The sequence below is a fragment of the Struthio camelus genome, chromosome 3, assembly GCF_040807025.1.
Source record: "Struthio camelus isolate bStrCam1 chromosome 3, bStrCam1.hap1, whole genome shotgun sequence".
Taxonomy (NCBI): domain Eukaryota; kingdom Metazoa; phylum Chordata; class Aves; order Struthioniformes; family Struthionidae; genus Struthio; species Struthio camelus.
Genome location: NC_090944.1, coordinates 40226826 through 40254478, shown reverse-complemented (window position 1 = coordinate 40254478; position 27653 = coordinate 40226826). Strand labels below are relative to the sequence as shown.

The window sequence follows — 27653 nt, the reverse complement described above, 5'->3', positions numbered from 1 at the left end:
TGTGAAAAAATAAATGCCTGCTTCCATTTTGTGAAAAATCATTGCTTTTGGTAAATGAATGGGCAATTTCATCATCTAAATATTTTTAAGCTATAGTCCATAGTCGTGCCCTGACTGAAATCCCACTGAAAGTAATCAGAATTTCTCACAGATTCCAGGTTCGGTTAGGTGTCATGTTGTGGCACGTTGTTTACCCATAACATCATTTTTCTGTTAATTTTCTCTAATTCATTGCCCAGCTCTCTTTTTATGTAAAACATCTATCAGTAAATTCTGTGGCTGCCTTTCTAGGACAGATCTAGGACAGATATCTCCAAGGTTATGCTAACACAGGCATAAAGAGATGTTGACGTGATGTTCACGTCTGTGATCCTTCCTTCTTATGACCCCCTCAAGCTTAGAACAACCACCAGTTACCAGACTGACTGTTTTTGGTAATCTTTACGATATTTCCATTGCATATAATGCTGCTTTCAACAAAAACACAGTTTGTGCTGATTACACATAGAGAGGGATTAAACATCACAGAAAGACTTACTCACAGGTAGATATTGTTAATCAAAGAAAAATCTAGGTGGACCACATGTAATTATAATACACAGTACCAACATTTTTTTTCTTCGCTTTAATTGTTTATTTTCTCTGGGGAAATGGTATTTAGGAGAGGATTCCATTTTATTGGATCACTGAAACAGGAATCACCATGGCTACAGTAACAGAAACTTAACTCTGCAGACAGCACAAGGAATGAAATGATTCTTTTTTAACAGGGTGTGAATTCCCGTACAGTTTTTCTCCGTCATTTCATATAATGGAAAAATAATGGAAGAGACTTTCTGTTTCGTTTAATTCCTACTTCTCCACTTTGTTTGTACTTAGTTAAATCTCACACACGTATTGACAAAAACTCTAGCAGATTAGCACTTAATGCTGGGCAAACCTTCAATGCATTCTGTAGAAGTGGAGTAATGAAACTACCACTAACCTTAATGTATGTACAGTAGCTGAATACCTATAAATATTCCCAAGTAAGGCATAATTAAAAAAAACTAAAACAAAACTCCACATAAAGACAAAACTGTTTATCTAATAGGTCATAATAGATGGAAATAGAGCTTACTAGCTGTTAAAAGACTTAATCTACTTTGGAAGTTTACAGAAGTGAATTACTGATCCTTATGTACCTGATCACAGTAAATCTTTGTGACTGATTAATTGTTATACCTAATCCTGGTACAGTTCCAATGATTCTTCGGTGAGATCCACAAGAGTGTTTAAGGTGCCTAGAGTGCAACTCAGGTACATAAATTTTTCCTAGATCTCATAAAAACCCTGCTTAGCCAGTTAGGTTCTCAAGAGTCCCTAGAAGACTTTTTCACCAGAAAATAAATGTAACTGCCTACACTGCTATGAAATGATGTCTGTACCTCTCACTGCTGTCCTGGCTGGGCAGAATGCCTAGTTGCATATCTCATGTTTAGCCATTTAGATTAGTCCCTGGAAGAATGTGATCTGGCAAGTATATTGTAAACCGACATAACACAAAAGATGCCACTGAATTCACCTCAAAGCATTGCAGTCACAACAATTTCCTTCAGAACCACTAATGCCAGTGATACTTTTGTGGAAGACGATTTTTTTGTACAGTAGCTTAGTGCTGAGAACAGTTTTTTTCAGGAATTTAAGTAATCAGCTTTTACAAAACTTTCCTGGAGGCAGAATATGCGGGCTGCAATCCCTCTCCTGCTTGCAAGGACATAGAATCTATCTCACACTTCCTGTGCAAGTGCATGAGCTTATTATATGACAGGTGGAGAGTGACTTCACCATTACCTTCTTCTCCTTCATCTGTCTTTTTTAAGAAGACAGTGAGCCTATCACTGATATCTGAAAAGACAATTTAAGTATCTAAACCCAGGAAACTCTTTCAAGCTTTATAGAGCCCTGATCAGCTCTGTAACTAAATGCTTTTAAGTCTGGGAGAGAGACAAGGTTTCAGAGGTAAATTTTTGTTGGCATTCCCTACAGGCAGGCTTAGCTGTCCGATCCCACCCACCCACTCGCTGTCTGCTGTCAGTTGTGAATTCTATACCAACTCTTCATTCATTGAAAAAGGGGATGTACTCTTCGGGGCTGGGAGCTAAACAGTTAAGAGGGGCAATTCTCAGTATCATCTTGTCTCTTGGTGAACCTAGATCCAGGCCCTATATTTTACCCAGAGCTGCATAGTTTCTATCCATGATGGAACTGTTTTTCTAAATGAGCGCTGACTTCACGTTCCAGGAGTTTCATACAATCTTTTTTGTATAAATCATTTCTGTAAAATGCCTCCAGACATATTATAAAATATACGTTAAACAGGAACCTACAAGAAATCCATATGATGAATGATCCATTTCTTGATTATTAAAATAATCTAAAAATCCTCAAAAATCTTGATTATCAAAACCATCATTATCTTTAGTGGGATGACTTGTACAGGATGTTCTTCTCCTGACTGTCCAGAAAAGTGCATATCAGGATCATACTGAAATTGATTACTCAGAAAATATATTACATTTCTTGGGAATTATAGATGATTAAACCCTTGAAGATTCAAACAAAAGTTTGATTGAGTAAACACTAATAAAGAACTTTAAGAGCTGGTGCCCTAGTGTTTTTTTGCATGTGAATTTATAAAAAATTAATAAAACAGAGTTATTTTACTAAATCTTTTTTTTTTTTTTTCTATCAGGGTATTCTTTTATGTCAGGGCATGCATGTTCATTCTATGTGATATGAAATTCAATTTTTTTTTTTAGAATGACTCCACGTTACTCAAAAAAATTGAACTTATGAATAAGATATGTTGCTATCTCAAGACAGCAGGAATGAACTTCAATGTGTAAATGTCGTGTATACATTAGAAAAATTAGGGATGCTGTAGTAGTAATGCTACGCAGTAAAAACCGGGTACTCTGTCCTCATCTAATAAAGCATTTCAGCTGGTCTGACAAAGTCTAAGGGCGTCTTTGGCTGTAAAGCATTTGAAGTGGGTGGGTTAGGAATGAGGTTTTATATAGGGGAAGAGAACCTCTCAGTGAATTAACAGGCAAAGTAAGATGGTTGTATAAGTGACAGGAACAAAAGCTTGCAACAGCAACATCACTGATGCTGTATTTGTTCTTATTTGGCAGGGGAAAAGTTAAAAGCTATCTTACTGCATGGCAATATGCAACATATTCCATTGAAGTGCCCAGGAGAGGAGTTATACATAATATTTTCAGAGGAGTATTACGCTGAGAAATTTCTGAGAAAGCTAGCAATAATATATATGTATTCTGGGATACCAGAGCTATGGAAATATTGTTCAGTCTACAGTATTCAGAATATTTCAATATTTCACTACATGATTAAGAAAAAAGATCTCTATGACATTACAAAACAGTGCAATACAGTAAAGTGTGTTAGATATACTTTATTGACTTATGCATGGGAATAAATTAACTCTTCTAATTCTATAAGTGAGAATAAAACACTTTTTCTCTTCCTCACCCTCTTTTTTAAACAATCCTTGCAAAATTGTTTGAATAGCATATATATACTACTAGGATTATTCATGTTGATCAGAAAGGCTTGTGCTTTTTTTTAGATTAATATAATTGCCAAGTTCTCATCTCACATCGTCTTTACAAGACTTGTTAAGACTCCATGCCAGTAAAAACAAGAGAAATCAAGCCCATACACTAAAATGTAGCTAATTTTGGAGCTTGAGAATATATTGTATAGTGTCCTAGATAATGAAATCCTCATTATATTCACAGAACACCTGTGTAGTACCAGATGTGCGCTCTGTGGTAAGGTGCTTTGAAAGATTTCTCCGAAAGATATATTGATAGAAATTTGTTTTCCTTTTTGCAAAGCAAAGAAATTCCCTTGTGATAATGCAGAAACTTTTAGTGCTGGTATTAAGGAATGTATAGGAATGTGTCACCACTATTCTGTTGACAGCTACAAAAAAGAAAAGGATTTCATACAACCAAATATTTATTTTTCTCCTGTCCTAATGTCTGAAAAAACAGGGACAGAAATCTCATGAGAAGTGTTTAAAGCACTCAGAATATTTAACTGCAGCCAACAGAAGTCATCTCTTGGATCAGGTTTTCAAGTCTAAATCATGTGGCCTTTGAACTCAAACACAAACCTATCTTTCTTATCTTACCTTGGTTCATTGATTTGTTCGTCTTTATTCTCTTTATTAATATATTTGTCAATTGTCCTTTTATTTAGAACAGTATCATATAAGATGCTTTTTTAAAAGGTGATACATTGTACATAGCTACCAGGCTTCTAGGCATTGTATAAAAATTCGATGATATTACATTCCTTCACATTTTAGCGTTCGTTCCAAACATAATGTTATTGTGGTGAAGCACTTCACTATGTTCAGCATGAATATGGTTATCATAACAGTTAAAAAACTAGCATAAATGATGAGTATAAAATCATGTAAGATGACTGTTTTCCATTTCAAAAATATAAGCAAACAAAAACATACCTCTTCCAAACCCAGTGGGATGAATGGAAAAATTTCAACACGCTCATGCTCCCAAACAAGTGTAAAATGATAAACCACTCTGAATAAAGGTTCCTTTAAAACCTGCATTTTAGTTCCAGTTTTAGAGAAGAGTCTAATGGCTCAACAAATTCAGCGCTAAACATGGTTGCAGGTTTTTTTCCAGTTCAGAGTTGTATCATAATGCATATTAAAATGGTTCGAGTGCATTCAATTGTTCGAAATTGTGTTGCCTTTATGCAACTATTGTTGCATAAATGATGTTACTATTTCAAGGTCATGAGATCAAATCTTGAATGTGATCACCATGACCAAAGAAATCCAGTGCAATACATTTCCTGATGAGGTAAGATGTAAGCTGCAAAAGTTTCAGTGTAACTTCATTATAATCATTAAAGAAGTGGAGCAAAGATGCTGAACTCCCAACAAAGAAGAGACTAGAGGTACCCTGGAATGTGTGTTGCATTTTGATATCACAGATTACTCACGGCTTTTATTCCTTATTCTCACGCATAAGTAACACTACTCATTTCCTTTTTTTGGACAGCTGAGAAGTGGATTCAAATAATATTGAACATATTCAGAGGCGAAGTGGGATATCTTCTTATCTGAATTTCTAAAGACTTCATTTATGAATAGATACATGTAGATTATTACATCATTATGTTTTAGAAGCTCACAAAACCTCTCTACAAGCTCAACTGTACAGAGAAATGGTCAAATTCACTGTGGAAATCAATAACTCCTTGAAAGTAGAACAGATAAAAGCAAAAAATTGAGAACAGAAATGCACTTTTGCACAGTCCATAGTAGTTAATTTGCTGTACTTTTATGTCCTGTTTCACTGATAGGATGTTATTGATTCTAGCGAAAATATAGTAAGGCCTAAAAATCTCACTTCTTTAAAGGATGAAATAAATGCTCTGAATGGCTTTTCCTATAAGCAAATATACAGCATTCAGTGGTTCACATTTGTTTTCTGTAAATTAAAATTATCGGCCTATGAGAGCTGAAAAAGCATGGATTGCTGTTTACAGTAAAAAGGTTTGAAAGGCATGTGGCCACCTCGATGCTTTCCTAGGTTTGGCAGACTGCCTTTAAGTTCTGCCAAAAAGGGCTGAATATGATAGCCGTTTGGCTGTATTTCTCTGAATATGAGAGAATAGAAGAAAACATCTCTCTCAAATAGCTCTTCATTCCCGGCTAATTTCAGGAACAGGCACAGCAAATGGAAAGCGCTTACTGACATTTCAGAAGTGGTTGAGTTGTCCCTTATACAGTGCCCTAAGTGTATATGGCTCTCATTAGTACTTCCAGGTGTCCTGTCGGGATATTAGACTGTGGAATTGCTTTCTACCTCAGAGAGATTTCTATCTCTTGAATTGCAGCTCCTCACCACACAGCACATTACAGCTTTACTGCGAAGCTTTTTTTCCTTAGGACTGAGTCTTTTATTGTTTCCAATGGATTTTGGCAAAAAAAGCTGATATTTTTCCATCCTTTGTTTCAATACTTGAAATTTTGTTTAAATAGAATGAGGGATCCCATGGCTTTCTAATTATTCTAAATTAATTAATAGCTATTGTGATAAGACATGCACCAGTTTATTTTACAGCATAAATACATTAGTAGACCAAAGGTGCCCAGGATCGCGTGAAGTAAGCTAATACTAATGAACCATGAAACGACCTAACTAGTAATTTGAGAAGGGGGAAAATGGTTGTTTCCAAATCGTCTGTTAGCAAGTCCAGAAGCAAAATGAAAGATCTTATTTCTTTACGTATGTGTATGGCCCTCATAACTGACATACCACAGCTGTGCAGCTGCATGCATGTCTTGTTTCTAAAAGAGATCCTCACTACAGTTCTGCTGTCCCTTCTGAATGCAGCTTGCACTGAAAAAGTACTTGCAAAACTACTAGCAGAGACTTGTGTAAAAGGAGAGCATACTTCCTCATTATATCAGGTTATTATGTTATTACTAGATCACTTATATTAACCTTACAAGCAGTAGTTTGAAGCACAGATGTATGTGACCTGAGCACTAACTTACATTGGTGTACAAAATTCCAGAGGAACATTTCCTTACTTAAGCTAAATTTAGGTTAGATACAATTTAAATTAAACTGATTGATAAAAAGGTTATTTCCATAATACAAAAGATAAAACATGAAGACAAGACAAAGATATGTATTTTAAGTAACGGGTGGATGAAAATCCCATACTACCTATATGCACTGTTCGCTGTCTGTTTTTATCTTGACAGAATAGTTATGATCCTGAAATTTAAAGTTTATTCATATTGTATTTACAGTAAAGAAGTTTCTTACCTTAAAGTGGGCAAAATAAGTTCTAAATTTTTGTACAGCACTGCTCCAAGTACAAATACAGTTGATTCATCTAGTTCTAAAAAGAGCAAGGAAAAACTTTAAAAGTCTGTCTTTCCCAAGCATAAGTCAGCATAAATAACTGAACAGCACTTATCTTTCTTGTATGAATTTTATTTTAGAGAAACTGTCATCATTTTGAATTATATCCTGGAAGTCTAACATAAAAATGGTACACTGTTGGTTTATATATCAGGTTATATACTGTTAGGTATATATCAATAGATTTATATCATTGAAAATCCTGTTTTCAGAAAATTCATCATTGTGCACGAGCATCCACGCTAGTTCATTTACCTTTAGAATTAAATTTCCCTAAATACTGTATTTAGAGTCTAATGTGTAGGGAGCAAATTCTCTAATGTTACAAATCTGCACTGCAATGATATTTGTAAATTGGATCTGAAGCCAGAGTAATTGGTCTGCTGAGTATCATTCAGTAGAAGTTAGGTCATCTGTTATGATGCTCTAATGTGCTGGAGTGGAGCTGTTACAGAAGGTACAACTGAATGCAGAGCTGAGCTTCAAGTCACCTGATATCTCCACAGATACAATCCCATGCAGAATAACTAAGCATTGACTCTGCTTACATATTACAAAATAATGTCTTGGATTTCCTTAGCAGTTTTTGTTCAAGATGCTCGTACAATGAGGTTCAAGCCTCGTTATAACCCTCTGGGATAAACTGCGGGTGCTGCACCTCCTTTGAAGATGGATAAAATAACCAAGTTCTATGTTATACAGTGGTTCGATGAGACAAAGCTTCTAAGTTCCATTGTTAAAAATAATAAAAAACTAACACGCTGGTATACTTCTTTACCTGTTGACATAGGGGTGAAGATATTTTTTGGAATGACAACCCTATCTTCTGAGTTTCGTGCCCAATCAACCATTCCTTTTCTTCCTTTCATGGGGAAATTGATGTCAGTTAGAACAGATGCTGCAGGAAGCTTCTGAATGCTGGCCACTAGTAAGAGAAATCATAAAATCAAATAAAATTGTGTTTCATATTTTAAAGTATCATGCAATGATAACAGGACAGCAATAACAAAAATGTATAATAATACAATTGAAGTAAAGCAGAAATGTACAGGACATTAACTAGCACAGAAAGTATAGCCTTCTCTTTATTACGCAGTTCTATGGATTAATTATGTGGCATTGATTCTATCGCTTGTCAGCCAGGTTCTTGTTAACTTTCTTAACAGGGATTATTGAATGTGTTGGCTCAAACCCTGAAATTCACATGTAAGGACATAGTTGTGTCTTCAGAGCAAATTCTAAAATGATTAAATGTGGCAGTAAAAGGAAGAGGATGCTGAAAATTGCTTTGGGAAACATAACTGCTAGATGCAGGCTAATGAAGTAATAACAGAGCTTTTATCCCTATACAGGCACAATTTCAAGACAGACCCATTAAGGAGATTCACATATTAAAAGACCTCATTGTTTCCACGCAAATAAGAACAATGCAGTATAGCACTTAATTTCTTTTCCTTGAAAGAATAATCCCCATTCTGAATTCTTAATTATATTTTTTCATCCAAAACCCCCCAATCTGCATCACTATTATATCTGTAACAGATACAGAAAACTAGAAGAAAAAAGTATCAAACCTAACAACAGGCAGCTTAGAATTTTGTTTACCCATCCTCATTTTCTTTCTAACTCAACTATTATCAGTTTTATCTTTGCTGTGATGTCTAAGTATGACTCCATGGCAACACTGTCAGTGTCTAGTAGGATTCAAGCTACTTTTGAGAAACGATCAGGGCTGCAAATATGTAGGTACACTCAGAGGGATGACAAACAATATGTCTGGAGCACTAACTCCATTCTTTACGTAGGCCATGATGATAATGATTTCCTATGCAATGCTATTCCTAATCAATTTATGATGAGGCTAATGTAGTTGGAAGACTCTGAATATTAGGACTACACTTTGATTTGTATAATGATTTCACTGCAAGGACTCCATGGTGGGAGTGGTGTAAACAGAAAGACAAGAGGGACAGCTGTAAAAGCAATCAGAACTGCAAAATTAAAGTAGAAAACTGCTATGTGTCTCACTAGTGGATCTCATTTGAAAGGCAACTGTAATTCAAATCCAAAAGAAGAGGAAAATTAAGATGTTAACGGAACAGTACTAGCTCTACAAATTATTACTTGATAACTGACTCTTAGTTTCAAATTAGACTGGTTACGTATTATAGAATCACATTAGTAAGGTTGTACTTGAGCTTCTTTCAGACTTTCCGTTATAAAACTATCATGACGGGTTTGCACTGCTACTTTCAATCCCCTCTGGACTGAAATTGGCATATAAATTCACAGTCCTACAGGGATGCGCAGCCTTGTAAATTTCAAGCGGTATGTTGAGGAAGACGAGTTCAAGTGTTTGAGAATTACTGGAGCATAAAATGGATTGCATGTTTTCACCTGCAATCAGTGGATATACAGAACATATTAACATCGTACAAATGGATTTTTTCCATGGTTACTAAAATTCCGTAAGAATTTTATTTTATTTTCAACATAAATAAAGTTAACCTCATAGTTATTTAGTTTGCAAAATTAAATACAGCCTGTATGAGATTGTATTGCTGTTTTATTTCTGCAGTATTTACCTATGCATCCACCTATCTATCTGTCTAATTAGCCGGTAGAGCCTTAATATTTCATCCACTTTTAGGATGGCAGTTCCCCTTATTGAAATAGGAAATCAATGTTATTCAGCGGAATTCACTCTGCACAACAGAAAATCACTTTAGAACTGAATAAATGATGAGATTCTAGGATAGTATCTCTCTGGACTATGTCTATCTGTGTATTTTAAATAGGGACATTAATCATGATATCACTACTTAGATCCAGAGATTCCAAAATCTTTGTTAAGGTTTAGGTGATGAATAACACGAAAACTAAATAAAACCCAAGCATTTGGCTTATGGCTTATATGTAAAAAATATAGATAGATAGATAGAAACATACACACATGTATATATACATGTATATTCCCATTTATGGTTCAGACAAATTTTTCTATTTCTTAGAAGCAGAAATCAATCAAACAAAAGGGTCTTTATTCAATTTCACAGAAGATGCCACCTTGACGTCCTGGAGACTTCAGCTTTCTGTTTAGACAGACAGAAAGCACAGCACTTGTAAAACAGTAACTGAAACTGATCTGCCAAAATGCTTGCTCCATGTCCTATGAAGACTGCCTTTAAGATTAGATCACAGTAGATTATTACATCATTCCTTAGCCACTTTGTTCAGGTATTCCAAAAGCATGTGCCTAATAATTTCAAATATGATACTGCCCTTTAAAGGTGTAAGAATAGTTTACTGGACTCTGGGTGGGGGCAACAAATTCATCCCATGTTAACATAGCCAGCTGGATACCTGAAACAACCCAGCCTCTTCAGCACCCTCATGAACTGTATTTTAGCTCTAAATGTAAGTTAATATTCTCAGTGAATATCAATATAAAACTCATCTCAAAGAGATCTTGGAGCACAACCAGCTACATTGTGAAATGAGGCTTTGCTCCTCTCAAACTCGGTCTTAATCTGGAGCACGAAAATAATTGTTTACTTTGATGTGAGCATGAAACTCAGCAGGCCTTCTAGAGAAGAATGCATGTAATTCAGGTGCCAGGTCATTCACATCCAGGAACTCAGATGTCATTTTCTTATATAACTGTTATACAGAAAGAATAAGACAGTATGACAAGTCATTCACTTTGCATTTTATTGTATCCTTTTAATGATAGGTTTGTATTAAAAAATGTTGCTCCAATTATTGCAACCTGAATGATTCAGCTCTGCAATCACCACACGAGCACTTTGTCTTCTCGTTAATTTGGGGAAAAACAAAAATTGCATATTTTTTTTAAATTACCTTACCAAAACATTATGACCTGAATTTGTGAGACAGAACACTAGCAGATGAGAACACTTATAGGCACTGTGGCAGGAGTATTTTTGCTTGTTTTTGTATACACAGGAGAAGTGTTTATAAACAGTCAGGAAATACAGTCAGTGAGAATATTAATAAGAAGGACATTGTGCAATAGAAAAAAGAAAAAAATAAAAATGACTTAGGCAGCAGATGAAGAAAAAAACCCATGTGTTGTTTTGAAGAAAAGGACTTCAAAATATAAAAATGTCCCATATATGTCATCTACAGCCTATATTATTCTCTCCGATAAAAACATGTTTCAGTTACCGGTGCAATCCATTCTACTTTTCTAATTTGATTACCTCTTTTTGGACCGTTTATGTTGAAGATATAATACTGATATGTATCCACCTTGCCACTCCTCAGATCCTTCTTACAGTTTGCCCGTGTCTTGCTGTAGGCACAATTCATCAAAGCTGGTATCATATGACAATGTGGTATCATATGAAAATATCATATAACAAGATGATATATATGACAATATGCTTATTTATTGCATTATGGCAGGTCCTCTGGTATGCCAGGTATTGTTCCGAAAAAAAAGGATACACTGCTTGCATTAAATTAGGAGTGATTCTTAGATTTTGATTTAACCACTAGCTCAAATCAGAAACAAAAAAAGTCACCCAGAGGGCTTTTGGTGGGGCAAGACAGAAAGTTTGGACGCAGAGAAATAAGTTTAGGATGTAGAATATGTTGCATCCTTTTATTTCCTGGACAGCTTCTCTTGTGGGCTTCTATATACCTTCATTTATAATTTTAATACGCTTCCCAAAGGTAAAAAGAACGAGTAGGAAAAAGGAATCTCATTCATGGTGCATGCCTGTATTCAACCTGTGAAGAATGTAGGAAGTAGAATATAATCTGTATTTCCTCAAAAAGCAACATCATCATAGTTGTGAATCTCTCAGGACAAATTTATATACCTTAGACTGAAGAAGGCCTACCCTAGCTATAAGCTGGAGCACAGGGAAAAAGAGCTCGTATTTTTAGAATTCTTTAAACATCCTCTAGATGCCCAATGGCATAAATTATAAGATACAGTGGTTCAATTACACATAAGAAAACATACATATTTGATAATTCCATAACAATTATTGATTCAGAAAAATCTCTTCCAAGGAGTCTAGTCTAATCAATGTAATGATTCCTTTGGCCATAATGGATTCATTTTAATATCCCTTAAATGCACATCTCCATTTACCTTTTTTTGTACTTTCTCGCTGCTGTTGCAGCCAATCTGTACAATACTGCTCTACCGAAAATTTCTGAGTAAGCACCTACTAGCTACTCTTACTTACTGAGTATGGTAAAATTTCTTTGGATTTGATTAACGATTACTCATAGGAAGGAAGAATTTTCCATCCAAATGAGCTGATTACACACAATATCATGGGAATGATGTGTAAGTGGTTTATTTAGAGCAGTGCCAGAGGGGTTAATTAATGTGACAAGAAATTTCTGAGTGAAATAAAATTTGTGTAGTTCTTGTATACTAGCCCTGAATGAGTTATAAGCAGCCTAGTGCAACTTCCAGTTTCTCTCTGACTGATCAAAGTTGCTCGTTTCCAAATAATAAAAGAACCAAGTTAGTTGCTGAATCATCTTCCCCTTCTCTTTCCCACCTATCCAATAGCCTCCATTGCTGAACAAAAACTGGTAACATTTCAGAATCAAATAATACTAATTATTATTAATTGATATTATTTGATATTATTATTTGAATTATTATCAAATATTAACTATTTGATAATAATTGATATTATTATTAATTATTGAATAATATTCATTGGCTCATGGACTAAATAAAACTTCAGTTCTCACAGTAGATATTCAGGTTCTAAAATTGGATCTTAAGCCAAATTAAATAGCTGATCCCTAGCCTTGTCAAAGACTAAACCAAAACTCTGATCTCAAAACCCTTAGAAAAATATCCAAAACCTGAGCCTGATTTCTGTAGCACTCATGTCTTTACACAACAGGTAAAAAAAAACTGGTTTGATTCTTGTTTCTTTTAAATGGTAACATTCTGGGTTTGTTCTGTTTTACAGCACAGTAATTATATGGATTCATAATTTACAATTGCTTAAGATACAGAGGAATAGGAATTTATTATTTTATAATGCATCATTGCCTTGACAGAAGAGGAAAATCACTTACAGAAATCTATATGACTAGCGTAAGAACTTGGCTTCTGCTTAACCCTTTGTGTCAAAGCAAGAGAGAAGAAATCTGATTTCGGCTGAATTTCAGTCACAGACTACAGAGAACGACTATGCCTATTAGCAGCATCATTCTCTCTTTTCCTGCCCTTTTCTGACTTGTCAGTTGACGGCATCCTATATATATTATTCAGCACTTAGTACACTTCAGTTCATCACACAACAGGTTTTGATTTTTCAGACAGAATATTATACTGGCCTTCTGGGTGAGCTATTGCTAAATTTATTTCTGGGAGAAATAGTCATGAATAGACCTGCCATTGTCACAGGTGTTCAGAATACAGAATATGAAATTATTTTTGTGTTAGAATTCAGAGTACTGAGTATTTCTGCAAACCTGTCTCCTAAGAAGACTCAATTAGAACCATATTTATATGTTTTAGAACTATTCTGTTGACCTTTCATACAAAACTTTTGTTTTTATGGAAGAGATATGCTCATTCAGCTTAGCTAATGCTGGATATACAGGGTATAAGGTCTTGCTTTGCTCATTATCAAGGAGCCAGATGGATATACTAAAGATGATATTCATAACAGTGTTACTCTCTCCACTTAAACCCCTCAAACTTCATTTTAAAGACGTTCTGAAACAACCACAAATGTTGAAATCCCGTTCTCAAGGAGTATAATTTGTGGATCTCCAGATCCGCTGTAGACTTCTGCATCTGAGCAGGCCTGATGATGTCCTTTAAAAACCTCCTCAGTACAAAGATAAATCCACCTTTTACCCCCTGCAAGTTCATATATAACAGAAGGATTGTGGTGAAGTGAGATCTTGTACATGAACATAAGAACAACAATCAGGTAATTATCACTCTGTGAATAATGTGCATGCAACGTCCCAGCAGTGAATCAACAGCACACAACAATGCTCAGAAAAGCACCCCTAAGAAAAAACGCTATCACCTAACAGATCTACTGTTCCTTATGACTGTCAACACAGAAATCATGCCTCCTTGAATTAGAATCTTGCTTTGCCATATTGCCTCCATGGGCAGGCAAGAAGGGGATGTCCCTGGATGCTGGCTGTGCACTGGGATCCCTGAAAGTCATCATCAACCCACCAACTAGTCAAGCCTTGGGCAGCAACATCTACTACAGGTATAGGCAGAAGTAGAGACCTGTCATAGATGTTTTTCTTAATTGGGTACCGTGGGGATTTCAAAGGGCAAGAGAGTTCAGTATAGGGCCCTTCCCTTGGTACAAAGCAAACTATGCCTTAAATGTGCCCACTGTTGGAAGGTTAAGAACAATGTTTTAAGTTAATCAAGACACTAACCTCAATACCGGCCCCTGAACATTTCCTTACTATATTTCATACACAATGCCAGGGGGAAGAGAGGTACCTGTCACCTTTCTCTTTGTAAAATAATACCTTTATCATAGTAAGGACCATGGAAAATTAGTGAACTCACTCCTATTTTGATCTTACAAACCAGTGCAGTCCTTTAAACAATATAAAGAATAAGTAGCACACAAAAACAGTCATATAACTGTCTAACAGCTAAATATGCTTCCACTAGTATGTAAGAAATGCCAGCAATAAGCTATCATATCAATAATATGACCAGCATAATATTTAGCACAAGTTAAAAAGCAGCATGACTTGAGGCAATGATGAGGATGCATTTAATAAACAATCAGGTCTCTTCTGCTACTTATGTAATTGAATTTAAAAAGCATTTTCACAGGCAATGGGCAAGCAAGTCCTTTTGTTTTTGTGTTCTTTTGTTCAGTGCCAGCTTCTGTATTTTAGGAACAATTCAGGAGTATATGAATTTCAGAGACTCATGAAATATCACATATGCATATGCTTTCTCTGAATGGTTTCAGATTCCACACTCGTTATGATGAAAAATCTGACTTGAAAAAAATAAAATAGATAAGAGCATAAGATTATAATTCTCCTTCTTTTTCCAAACTTTTCTTTGCTCCACCTATGGAAATCAAAATGGAAATTTAAAACCTAAAAGCTCAGACAGTAGTTATGGGCTTAAGAATCGTTCCTATGTACAATAAAAGCGTAATTACAAAAAAATAAGAGATAATCTTGAAAGAATGAAACTATTGAAGTTCAGTCTCTGAGAGAGAATTAATACATAACAATGGTCAGAGTATCACAGAATTTGGCCATGTTCCAGATGCCACTTCAGCACATCCCATTAGAAAAAAAAAATCATCTTAACATTTTTATAGTGTAATCATTGTTACTATTCACCTATTACTGATGCTTCCTGTAAGATGAATATGGCTATTTGCAGCTGGCCAGTGTGGTATAAAAAGAACAAAATCACTTTTAAGTTTGCAAATCTAAATCACAAGTTTGAAGAAAAGCCCATCAAACTAGTGAAAAGGTAAACAAATTTTTCATGAGCAGTCAGGAGAAAATATGTCCTCATGATAAATGTAATGCTTCCTGAAATATACGATTACTCAAACAAAAGTTTAAAAAAAGACATGGAGGGAGGCTGTACTTCATTAACTGGAAGATGACTCTGTCTTCTGAGAGCGATGTTGAAGAAGGTGAAGACACGAACAGTTACAGAGAACACCAGTCACACCTAAAGCACTGTGCATTTCAGAAAAGAGCTTTGCTGTTTTCCATTCCTCTTAGCGTTTCCGAGCCTTCATGCTACAAAGGAGACTAAGGTCTTCCTTAGCTACTGTTGCCTTATCATAAGGCACTTCTCAAGGAAAGGAAAGGCTTAGAGTAATGTGAGACGAGATGAATGAAGACGAAGGAGATAAAATTATTTGAAATTTAAGTGGATGAGTTTTAATGCTACAGACATAAAGGTGGAAAACATGGTAATAGCAGAAGAGGGCAAGGGCAACGGCAGCATTATTTTAGATTAACTGTACAGGGAAGGTGCACAGAAGAAGTGTTTCTCAATCACTCAGGTGACTTAAAAAAAGTATTGGTGCTGATGATTCTGGCTGAAAATGAGGGAAAAAGAGTGAGACTGAAGATGATGTTAAGGTAGTGAGCTCAGAAGATGGGAAGGATGATGAAGCTATTATCAGAGAAAGGGAGAAGGAAGAAGAGTTGAGGGAGAGAGATCATATACAGATGTTTATTTATAAAGCTTAGTGATGATTGGACATCCACTAAGAAATATTAAAAAGGTAGCTACATAAGATTTTACAGAGGATGAGAGATCAGTGAGGGGGGAAGAGACACTCAAATCATTAGCAGAGAATTGATAAAATATTACCACAACATTAAATTGCTTGGAGAGATGAAGAGCAGAGGTAGAAGGATTGGTTCCTAGAAGGAGCAAATTGAAGCAGAGGAAAGATGACCATTGTCTAACCTCCAGAGAAATGACAACCAAATCCTATTATCCACAAATCTAAAAAGCTGTGAACTTAGTTACTCAGGATATTGAAGGGTAATATCAGGATTGAATTCTCAGGCATGCACTTAGAAAATCTGATGCATAAAAGCCACACAAAGAGAAAATAAAATAAAGCATGTGAATCAATAAATGCTCCTAGTCACACCTGTCGTGGTAGACTAAATATGGATCTCTATTTTATTTTATTATTGAATAGAATTTTTATCATGCAAAATGGCATCTTGAAGAACTTTAAGACAGAACTATGAATAGATTAACAAAGAGAGAAATACAATTTTTTCAGGCATAAAGTCTAAGAGTGTTAATAGTATGGAAGTGCTGATTAAGTAGGACCTGATTAAAAGCCATATTCTGCAAAATAGTAAATATGGAGGAAATATTTGCAAATGGCCCTCATTTTTACAGTGTGTACTTCAAATATTTTATATCTTTGAGTTGCTTGATCTTTTGATCCAGATCCTAATTTCATGAGTTTAAGTAGCAACTTCAGTTGTCTTTCTCAATTCAGTAAATATGCAACAGTTTGACAAGGAAACACGAGCTTAGTAGGCCTTTTTATAATGATGGAATTGCACTCACATGCTTATTTCTGAGCAAGGTATTAAGTGCTATAAGATAATTGAAGAATATCCTCAAATTCGAACTATGAAAGGGCCACTTATTTTTGCACACTCAAAACCTGTTAAGCAGTCTGGAGACAAAAAGGGATACTTGTTGCACCCACGTTCTTACAGATCATAAAAAGAAATGACCAAGAAACAGGGTATATGATTAGGAACAATAGTAATACTAATAAAAATATGCCTTTACTTAGGATTTTGGCCCATGTGACATGATAACATCATAGATAAAGACTATACAATGACAATTACTGTACTGAACACCAACGGTGAGGATGATGAAGGATTCTTTCTCTAATTAAAAGTACAGTGGGTGAATATGGCTCATGACAAATATGGCACAATAGTGGCATGTTGGTGAGAGAGACCAGAAAGCAACAGAACGGCTAGAAGACGGCGGGGAAAAAATGTAGCATATCTAAGAAGACGTGGATACGCTAAGGTACAGAATCACAGAATCACAGAATCACAGAATGGTTTAGGTTGGATGGGACCTCTGGAGATCATCTAGTCCAACCTCCCTGTTCAAGCAGAGTCACCTAGAGCATATTGCCCAGGATCACATCCAGACGGCTTCTGAATATCTCCAGCGAAGGAGACTCCACCACCTCTCTGGGCAACCTGTTCCAATGCTCTGTCACCCTCACAGTGAAGAAGTTTTTTCTCAGGTTCAGAAATGATAATGGACCAGATCTATGAGGATAAGAACAGTAGAGACCAGACCTGCTTTGCTCTCATTTGGGTACTATGGGACCTCGCCTCTCTCAGTGAGGCCACTGTACCTGCCTCTCCGTTGTCCTCACTGCCTTTCAGAGAAGCCCAGTCTTGCAACTCAGTGACACCGGTACCTGAAAAGAAAGTGCTGCAATACCTGTTTGGTAAGTGCCCACAAAACAGGCATGGACAAAGTCATACAGAAAATCTGAAACAGAGTTAGGACAGAAACACAGATCTCCTGTGTCTCAATTTCATGTTTGAGTCATGATTCTAACCCTTCTCCCAGGAATTTATAAGTAGGGCTTCAGTTTTTGGGGAGATGTCTTGAATGCTCTCCACAGAGGAGATAAAGTGGATTAAGATTTGCTTAAGGGATTGTAAAAAGTTACCTTGGGGTACTGTGAAATCTTATTGTCAGGATAATGCACACATACTTTATTTAGATTGTTTACATCACGCATGGCACAACGAAAACTCAGTACCTCAGTGGGACATATAGACACTATCCAATATAAGTAGCAAAGAATACTAATTAGAATGAGTCTGATTTACTTATTCACTTTGTTGAATTCTAAATTAACTTTAATAACTCAGGAGAAATATCTCAGCGTTATTATGACTATTTCAATAAAATAACTGCACAGTGAAGAGATATTCTTAAAAAAATTCATCTACCTAGAAATTTGGGCCTATAAAGAATGAAGAGAGCCTGATTATTATGGACTGTTATAATACCATCGTATGAATCAATACGGAAGCCCTGCTCTGAATGTTGTGCTCAGCTCTTGTTATTCAATTCTCACCATCCCATACCCAGCTTCCTCTTCTTCTTCTCTCTCACTCCCCCAAAACAACAGGCTTTTCGAGTTTTTTGACCTAAAGCTGTGGAAGGAGGAATCAAAAAGATCTAAGCAGCTTAGAGAGGAACAAAAGATGACAGTCAAGCAAGTTAAATGCTAAAGAATTACTGTTTCCTTTTTTTAAAAAAAATAAAAATAGACACCTGTTCTATTGGGCATTTATCCTCACGAGAGGAACAGAGAGTCTGTTCTAAACTATGTCTGGATTCAGGCACCTTTATACTTCCCTTTAATTTTCAGTGCAGCTAACAGGAAAAGATAGAAGTGCCTGGATTAAGGTGGTCTGGATTGCCTTCGAGGGGTTTTAAAAATCATCTAATTTTTTGTATATGTTACATAGTGAGCTTAAACTGAGTTTTAGGGTTACTGGATCAGCCCTCACCTGTGACTGAGCATATAAAAGGCAAGCACAGTATGCCTAGGCTCAGTGTCTAAATCAGTCACACAACGTGGTCAAAATATTTAATTCAAAATACAACACAGCATTATATTCACAGCAGAGCGGCTTCTAGTTCTTACACAGTCAATAGAGTTTGGATGCAGAATGCCTTTTCAGAGGCACTTACAGTGCCTTTAGTTTTGCTTTTACCTGTTGTAGAGAACTACCATAATGGACAGTGAACCTGCAGAAACTTCCATGAATAAAAAAAAAACATTTTCTTTGCTTTTTCTGAGACACAACAGATGCCATCAAAGGCAGCTATTACTCTGCCTCACTGGGCTTTCCAGTCCCTAATTCTGAATGCTTGTCTCTGCAACTTTTCCATTACTTACATAAACACCTAATATGACTCACTGTCTCTTTGGCACTACATCCTATCTACGACCTGTATTCTGCTATAGTTATTCCAATACAGATTTTTTTTTTCTATTGCTATTGTTACTTCTTTAATTTGTCATGCCTTTCATTTCAGTATGTTGTTGAAATACCTATTCATAATGCATACTGCTCTGGCTAACCATCCCTTGTTTCCTTGAAATATTGCCTTTAGGTAGAAGCTCTGTACAGATAAAATTCCATTCTACAACACGCAATACTCCAGAAAACACAATTATATCTATGATATAAAGCTGAAAGGAAGAGCTTTCTCCAGACTCTTTGCTCATGTTACTTGATAAAACCTGATGGTTAATTCTTTTCAAATGCAACATCATGAAAGTGAAGACTTAGCTTAATATTAAATATGAAAATAGGAGGCAGGGATGGCATTTTTGTTTTCTACTGAACGATAGTTTTCGAGACATAACAGCAATAACAATAAAACATAATTACTTCAATTAATTTCCTCTACCTGAAAGCATTAACCCAAAGAATGACTGAATTTACATGCCAGACAAACTATTAATTTGCAGAAGACTTCTGTACATTCTGTTCCAAAATAGTCTGCATTTTCAGTCTTGCAAAAAAACCTACACATCAAGGATTCTACACCTGAGCCCAGTTTTGTTATTAGTACCATTTGGGATTGCTGTCATTATCCACACAGTCAGATCTAGGATATAGCCAGAAAAAAGTACTTCTTGCTTTCCTATAGTATTTGACCATTTATAAATTATAATATAGAGTCCTGGTGGCTTTCCTAATACCAACCTTTCCCTGGGGAACTGGACAGTTAAAAAGTGCCATTATATTTTATTCTTTTTCCCCAGGCTTTATCCTTTAGCCTGATTATAGTACTGTTATCCAATAAACAGTATGTTGCAGGATACAGGAAAGAAATTGCTTTTTTTTCCCATAGTTATTTTTTCCCCTCTGTTGTATGTAGTTTTTACCGTCCTACTGCCTTTATAGAATATTTTTGATTGGTTTTCTGTCCCTAATCCCAAAGCATCGAAATGATGCTTTATTGGAAACCAAACTAACTGCACTCTGGTGGCAAACATTCATAAAAAAAAATTCTAAATTGAACCAAAGAGGAACAAAGTTAAGGGTCAGTACCAGGCTGCTCAGTAATTTGATAATATTTCAAAGCAATAACCTTTTGCAGAAGGACCAGTGCGGAAAGCATAATCGGGACCTATCCTGATGTGAGCTGTGGCTACTAATTAAATCTTGATGACTTAAACATTTGAGTTCTACAGTTACACTATATATTTTGCAAAAGAAGAGATTTCATTTGAATGTTAATAAAGCATTCTCAAAAGGTGCTTAATGTCATCATTCAGTAAATGAGACTTCCAGTGCATGCACCAAGACAATATACTGGTTACAAGAAATTAATTGGACACAAAAAAACTTTCTTCCTATACTATACACCAACATTCACTTAAACATTAAAATAGGAACTGATGAGAATTGAACGTAAGCAGTATAAGAAGAAAAAAATCAGTTAAGTGTAACAGCTGACTTAACTGCATTAATAAGAATAAATAAATTTCATTATTCCAGTGTATAAGACTGGAGACAGATAGTATGTAAGACAGAAGAGGAGATGGAAGTCCTTAAACAAAAGGTGCAACTATGTTTTAATAACTATCGGGCTTTTTAACAATAACCTACTAAATTTAGTTGATGTTTATGGAATTTTTATTTTGTGCCTTCTTTCCTTTTTCATTCTTTTTCGCTCAGATAAAATTCATCCTGGACCTAAAAAAATTAAACCGAGGGAAATGATGAAACAGCATTAGAATAGGAACTTGATCTGGCTTTTCCTGAGGAAAGCTCTATCTACCAGTTATAGAATCATTTTGTCATTTAGCCCAGTCCTCAATATGATACAGATTTATCTTTAGGAAAAAAAATAGTAGTAACTCCTACTAAATGAAAGTGTTTTAACACAAAAGATTAAGAGAGCAATATAGAGACTAGTGTTTTTTTTTTTTTAATCAAGAGGTTAAAATGCCTTGACTGTGTAAGACAAAATCAGGTTCTGGCAACTTAGCAATTCATAGTTTATCAGTCACAGTTGGCAGGTAACATACATTAAACTGTTTTAATGGAAGCTTTGGTTTTATTCCAGTGAAGCATGTGAAAAAGTTGAAATCTGAAAGAAAGTTTTGCAGGTTGAACAATCCCATTTCATACCCAGCTTTAGCTGGGAGACACTCTAAACATTGTGAAGAGCACCGATGGTTCAGATTAATCTAAGCACAGAGAATTTTCAGTGACTGGTAAAATTTTGGATCAAGCAGCTGACAGTATCAGTAGAAAATATTCCTACAGGAAAACAGGAATAGAAATGGAAAATATACCTATAGGAAAAAAAAAATCATAAAAATTTGGGTGTATGTCAGACTAGAGGTAGACTCTCTTAAACTATACCTTAAAAAGCTCATGAATAAATACCTTATTAGATAATTTAAAGATTTTAAAAATTGTAAACAGAGCCTACACACCTACAAGAAGGAAAAATGCTCCAATTCCTACACAGTTACTCGCCAGGCTTTAAAAGAAAACTCCTAAAAGTCCATGCAAAAAAAACCCCAAACTCCTTCAAAAAAAAAAAAAATTCCTTCAAGTCCATGCAAAGAATGAGCACATGCATTCAGCAACTTCCCTATACTATCTCACAGAATAAAGTAATAAACACTACAAACAAACACTTCATACTCCTCCAAGCTCTCCTACTGAATACCATTCTTAAGTAGATGTAGTGCCATATTTGAATGTCTTACCTTACTGAGGTGTAGTATTTGTCATTTAAGTTTGTGAGAGGTTTGGATATTTATAATTCTAATTTCTGCAAATGATTTCTAAATACAACCAGGAATGTAAAATAGATGATGCAGTATAAAATCACCAGCCATGTTTTCTAGTAGTGAAACTATTCATCCAAGAAACAGGTATAAGTTCAATTTGGCAAAGTTAAATGACAGTCATTTTGCAGAAATTAACTTTTCTTTGTGCATTGTTGACTGTGAATGGAGACCATTATTTTTCATTGCCTAGATAGCAATGCAATTTTCAAAGCTAAATGAGCATTAAAAACATTCATTCTATGCTCCTGCAATGAACAATCTAAGATACCTAAAGGCAAAATGAGAGATTCCCTTTAATCTTTATGAACATATTGTACCCTCTTGAGGTAAAAAAATGAGAAAGGAGGGGATAAACTTGCTGTATTTTGATAAACATTTCCCTCAAAGGCGAGAGAAGTCTTGTATGTGCAGATGCAGCAGACTGCATGATTACCAGTCCCTGAAGATCCAATCATCCTGATGAGTGTCCCACAGTTTCTTCCCCTTGGGCAGGCCAGTCTTTTTTCATTCTGCCGTTTCATTGGAGATGAGATTTTTGTGCAAATATAGGGAGGAAATATGTTTCACCAAAGGGCACCATTTATAAACATACAAATAACTTTCCAAATATTTCCAGAGATCACGCCTTTGAGATCAGCTTACACTTCAAGTCATCAGACTAGATAATAGATCTCTCTCTTCCAAAAACCGTAAGTAACATGCAGAGTTAATAGCTGTCCCTCTAGTCATTATAAGTAGTATAGATATATATAAGCAACGCTGTTGATTCCAGATTATCAGTCAGAAAATCAATATTCTTCCGTTGACTTCTGCTAATTTTTACCAATTGAAAGTATGATTCTTTGGTTTTATTCCTGTTTTAATTAAATTATATGTTGTGGGATTTTACCGTAATTCTATTTCATTTTCCTTCTTTAATTTTCAGTAGAGGGTGAGTAACCGCACACAGTCAAATTCGTCAAAACTGAGGATGAACTTTGTTATTTACAGTACTTAGTTACATGCATAGCCATCTCTAGTTGATGCACAGGCCCCAAACTCCAGCACTGCAGAGATGTCTGCATGCTGCTGTAATGACCGCCTTACACGGACACGCGGTCACAGGGCGAAAGGAGTCTGCGGGTGCAGAATGCCATGTTGTTATCACACTGTGCCACCCCAGTACCTTCCCAACGGTTGGACAGCATTGTTGGAGTATCTGTACACTGTACTTCACAGAATAAGATTGTTGCCTCCTGGCACTAACTTAATATGCCAATACCCTTTGTAAGTGAGCACATACTCCATTAACTCAAAGCTACACGGTAGCCTCTTCCTTTCTATCCTCTTAAGTCTCACTCTGCTCTGAATTTGTTAAGCATCACCTAAAGGTGCAGCTGTCCAAGGTAAAGCAGCAAATAAATTCAGATCTTTAATTTCTCAGGGTAAAATGTAAGTGTACCTCCTAAAAACTGGCTTGTCAGAAACCAATTGATTTCCTTAGAAAACGGCAGCTTTTAATTACTCAGGTAAAAACAGAGCCTATAAGCAGAATGATTCAGAAGAGAGTTTACAGAAGTAAAAATGTAGGATTGATACAAAATCCTAAAATGCATATACTTAAATGCTGTAGAAAGTTATTTACACAAATGTGTTCTAGCTACTGCTTTCTACTCTGGTTGTAAGCATTCTTTTTTATTAGAATGCAGCCTGGAAGCCTTCAGTTTTATAGTTTCCATTTCTTTAGAACCTTTTATTCCTTTGCAATTTATTTTATATAAGGTAGAGAAGGAAAACACCTATTAGATTATTCTAGTTTCTTATAGCATCCTTTTTGACAACTGAACAATTTATTTCAGGTTTAAGGCAAACTAAAAAATTGTATACACAAAACTAACTACTGGATAATGTCTATTACTTAGAAAATAGCCATAGGATTAAGTTACCTTTATATCCACGTTTATGAAGATTGTTCGATTAAGATTCTTATAGGTATTCCCTTGATATTAGCCATTTTTTCTCTCAAGTGACTGTGCAGCCTTCTTTCCTCAGGATCACAGAGAATGCAGTTTTAGAAAAGTGAGAAAAAATCCACTCTTTTGATCACTGTTCACAGCTAAGTTTTCGGGTAATGTGAAACACTTAATCAGCTTATTTGATATCAGAAAAGAAATTGAGCTCTAGATCATTTACTTCAGGCACTAAGTCAGATGCTGTGATGAGCTAGACCTTCAAAGTGTGCATGACGTTTTTTCCCTTTAATCAGCGGAGAAAGCTTGAGTCTTCCGAAAGCCAGTCTATTGATCTGATCAAGGAATGGCCAAAACTGCTGTATGGGAAATGATACGAATACATATGGTGCAGAAGTATATAAGGATGTGAAGAAAATACCAATTGACCTTTCTCTGTAGCTTTCCCATTCTCTTGTCTATTTCTCTCTGAAAAGTCTATCTTTTCTGGTAGCCTTTAGCCACCACATGATTGCTACATCTATTTTGAGTTACATATATTTTGAATAGGGAGCCTGAGGAGAGCGATCCTGGCTCTGTGTGAGTCTTGGAAGCTGAAGGATTTTTTGAGGGATGGAGAAAGTAATGTGACAAATGGCCACTTTTGCCTAACTGAGTGTATACTCAGTAGGGAGCGCATGGGCTTGGGGCAGGCAAGACTTGGGGCCTATATCTGAATGCGAACCAGTGAAGACGAGGACCAGGAACCCAAATTACCAATGAAAAGATCAAGGGGTAGAAGGCAGAACTTAAAACTTTGAGAATATGCTGCTCTAACCATTAGGCTCTATCTGTGGAGTTGGTTGCGCTCTCTCTTCCTGAAACGTTATGCAGTGAGAAATGTGTTAGTTATGCCTATTGGGAATGGTTCCTTGCCTGGGCTGTCCTCCAAACTGTGCCTGGGGATTGTTTGGGTAGGTGCTAAGAATTAAGCAATATGGACAATTGTGGGACAATTCTCCAGCTGCATTTGGCCCTTTTTGATTTGTGTTTATAGATATGGTCTCAAAAGCAAGAGAAACAGCTATTAGGGATCCCAACCAGAAATGGGAAGATGAGGGGTGCTGACTCTCTTAGGCTATTTTGAAAAGAAGCAGGAAATTAAACCACGAAACTGGCAAAAGCCTACATCACAAAACTCTGCAATCAAATCAAAAAGATTGCTAGCTAAATTTTGCTTACTTTGATGTATATTTTACTAATTATTTGAAAGCTAGGCACACACCTCTATTTTTTCCTTGTGGGAATTTCTTTTTGACAAAATGATCATAATTATATTAATGATTATAGAGGTATTTACAAACAAACTATGATACAGTACAAGGAATGATTCCTGTTCACCTTATTGAAAACAATAAATGTGCAATCCGCACAGTAGTTCCTTAAAGGCCATAACCTTAACTTTTGCTTCCTGTAAAACACGGGGTATTTGAAGTAACTTTGTGGAGGGAGGAGAGAGATCATAAATTAGTGCTTTTTTTCCTCCCATACTTGCCTGATCTAGTCTTGACCTAGTTCCCTCACCCACATCATAGCTACATCCAGATTTGCACAGAAGGAATCAAAATGACAAAAAGGTTTAAACCATTAACCTTTAGTAGATTGACCAAGAAAGGCCTAGAAAATAACATTAAGTTTCATTGTTAACCAAAACTCTGAACATTTATATGCTCGCCATAAATATCGTAGGTCCTTTTGCAGGCTTGTACTAGTAATTTTTCTAATGTTTAAAACTGCCTATCATTCAAAATATTTCTCAGAATTTAAATTTAGAAGAATTATATTCAATAGGAAGTTGCAGCCATTGCTTTGTTACTGTGTTATTTGCTTTGAAGATTTTTCTGATTTCTTTCAATTCCTCACAACGTTGTTTTCAAATGGACTTGATTACCACAGCCTTTCAGATATAGCAGCTTACAGAGTCATCCACCTGCTTTTCTTTCAAAGACAGTTTATTTACTCCCACTGATCTCCAAGGCCAGTCTGTGACTCCATCATACAGTCCGTACTGTAAGATATAACTTTGGATTTTTTTAAATACCTGAGTGGCGCGTGTTCTGAGGACTGATTCTACTCTTCTTGAATTTTTTCTTATTGCTAGGGAAAAGAATAATCACTAACTTTTTCAGTAACGGCTCAATATGTTATGTGATCAAATATCTGTAGCTGTTTTGGGCCACTCTATGGATATTTCACTCTCATTCATCTGATAGGTCCAATTTTCTTTTTATTGAGAGCAAATGTTGAAATTTTATCAGCTGAATTTTTATTAACCTCAAATATCCACTTCAGAACTCACAATACTGCGCTTTAGCACAACACAGCTTAAGAATAAGCCAGTATTTTCATTACAAATTGAATGTGAGTGTATGTGTACAGTTAAATTATTAAATTCGCTGTTTTCTGACTAAAAATTGTAGGCATTTTCTTTACACTTTTGGAGAAATTAATATTAATGTTGCTGCCTTTTTCTAACATTAAATACATTCCAAAAACCCCAGCCTTTTAAACATTAAAAGTAATTCAGCCTCTTGGTATGTTTTAGACCAGTACAATATTTATAGTGTATGAGTCAGTGGATCTCAAGTGCTGTTTTTAGGATATACATCGCTAGTTTTGATACAGATATGATAATCAGGCTGGACAGATTCCATTAGGATAAATAAATGAACCATATAATTTGGAGAGGTTTCTAGAGAGTAAGAATAGGATCTGCATACCTAAAAACCTTACCTAGGGAAAAGGTGAATGCAACCACAATAACAAACAGAAATCCAGCTTGCTTATTTTCTAGGATTCTCTAACCACAAAGATACATAAGCTCAGCAGGTGTACCATTCTTTGTAGGTCACAACCACAGTAGGTATGTCTTCTGAAACGTGCTTTGGTGACTAAGATTTCTAAATATCATTAGCTAGAAGTGGAAAATTCTAAGATACCGTCCATAAACCTTTTGGTACAAATTTCATGGATATGAACATGGAGTGAAAGATCAAAGGGAGAATGACAAAGTATGCAAAGAAACAAGGCAATGGACACCACTGTAAAATAATTCTCTCTCCTCTGCCATCCTAGATTTTGAAGGCAGAAATCTGACTTTGTCTTCTGCAAATATCTATAAAACTTATCTAAGCAACTCAGTAGGAAACCCTATATAAACAATTATGATAATTACTGTATTAGATTAGATGACTCATCAGAGTACCAGAGTCACCGTAGCCAGTTTTAGGTAAAGAAATAACAGATTATTAGCCAGAAATTGATTTTTGCATGGAAATATGGTT

General features: G+C 35.7%; 1 protein-coding gene across 5 annotated transcripts in view; it reads right to left on the bottom strand.

The window, feature by feature from the left end:
- Positions 1-27653, bottom strand: part of ADGRB3 (adhesion G protein-coupled receptor B3) — a 461840-nt gene that overhangs the window by 193732 nt on the left and 240455 nt on the right. For all 5 annotated transcript variants that reach the window (XM_009689155.2, XM_068937480.1, XM_068937481.1 and 2 more), the window contains 2 exons: positions 7762-7908; positions 6885-6960 (listed from right to left, as the gene is read on the bottom strand). In XM_009689155.2, coding sequence (XP_009687450.2) covers positions 6885-6960; positions 7762-7908 — 223 coding nt within the window. The remainder of the gene's footprint in view (positions 1-6884; positions 6961-7761; positions 7909-27653) is intronic.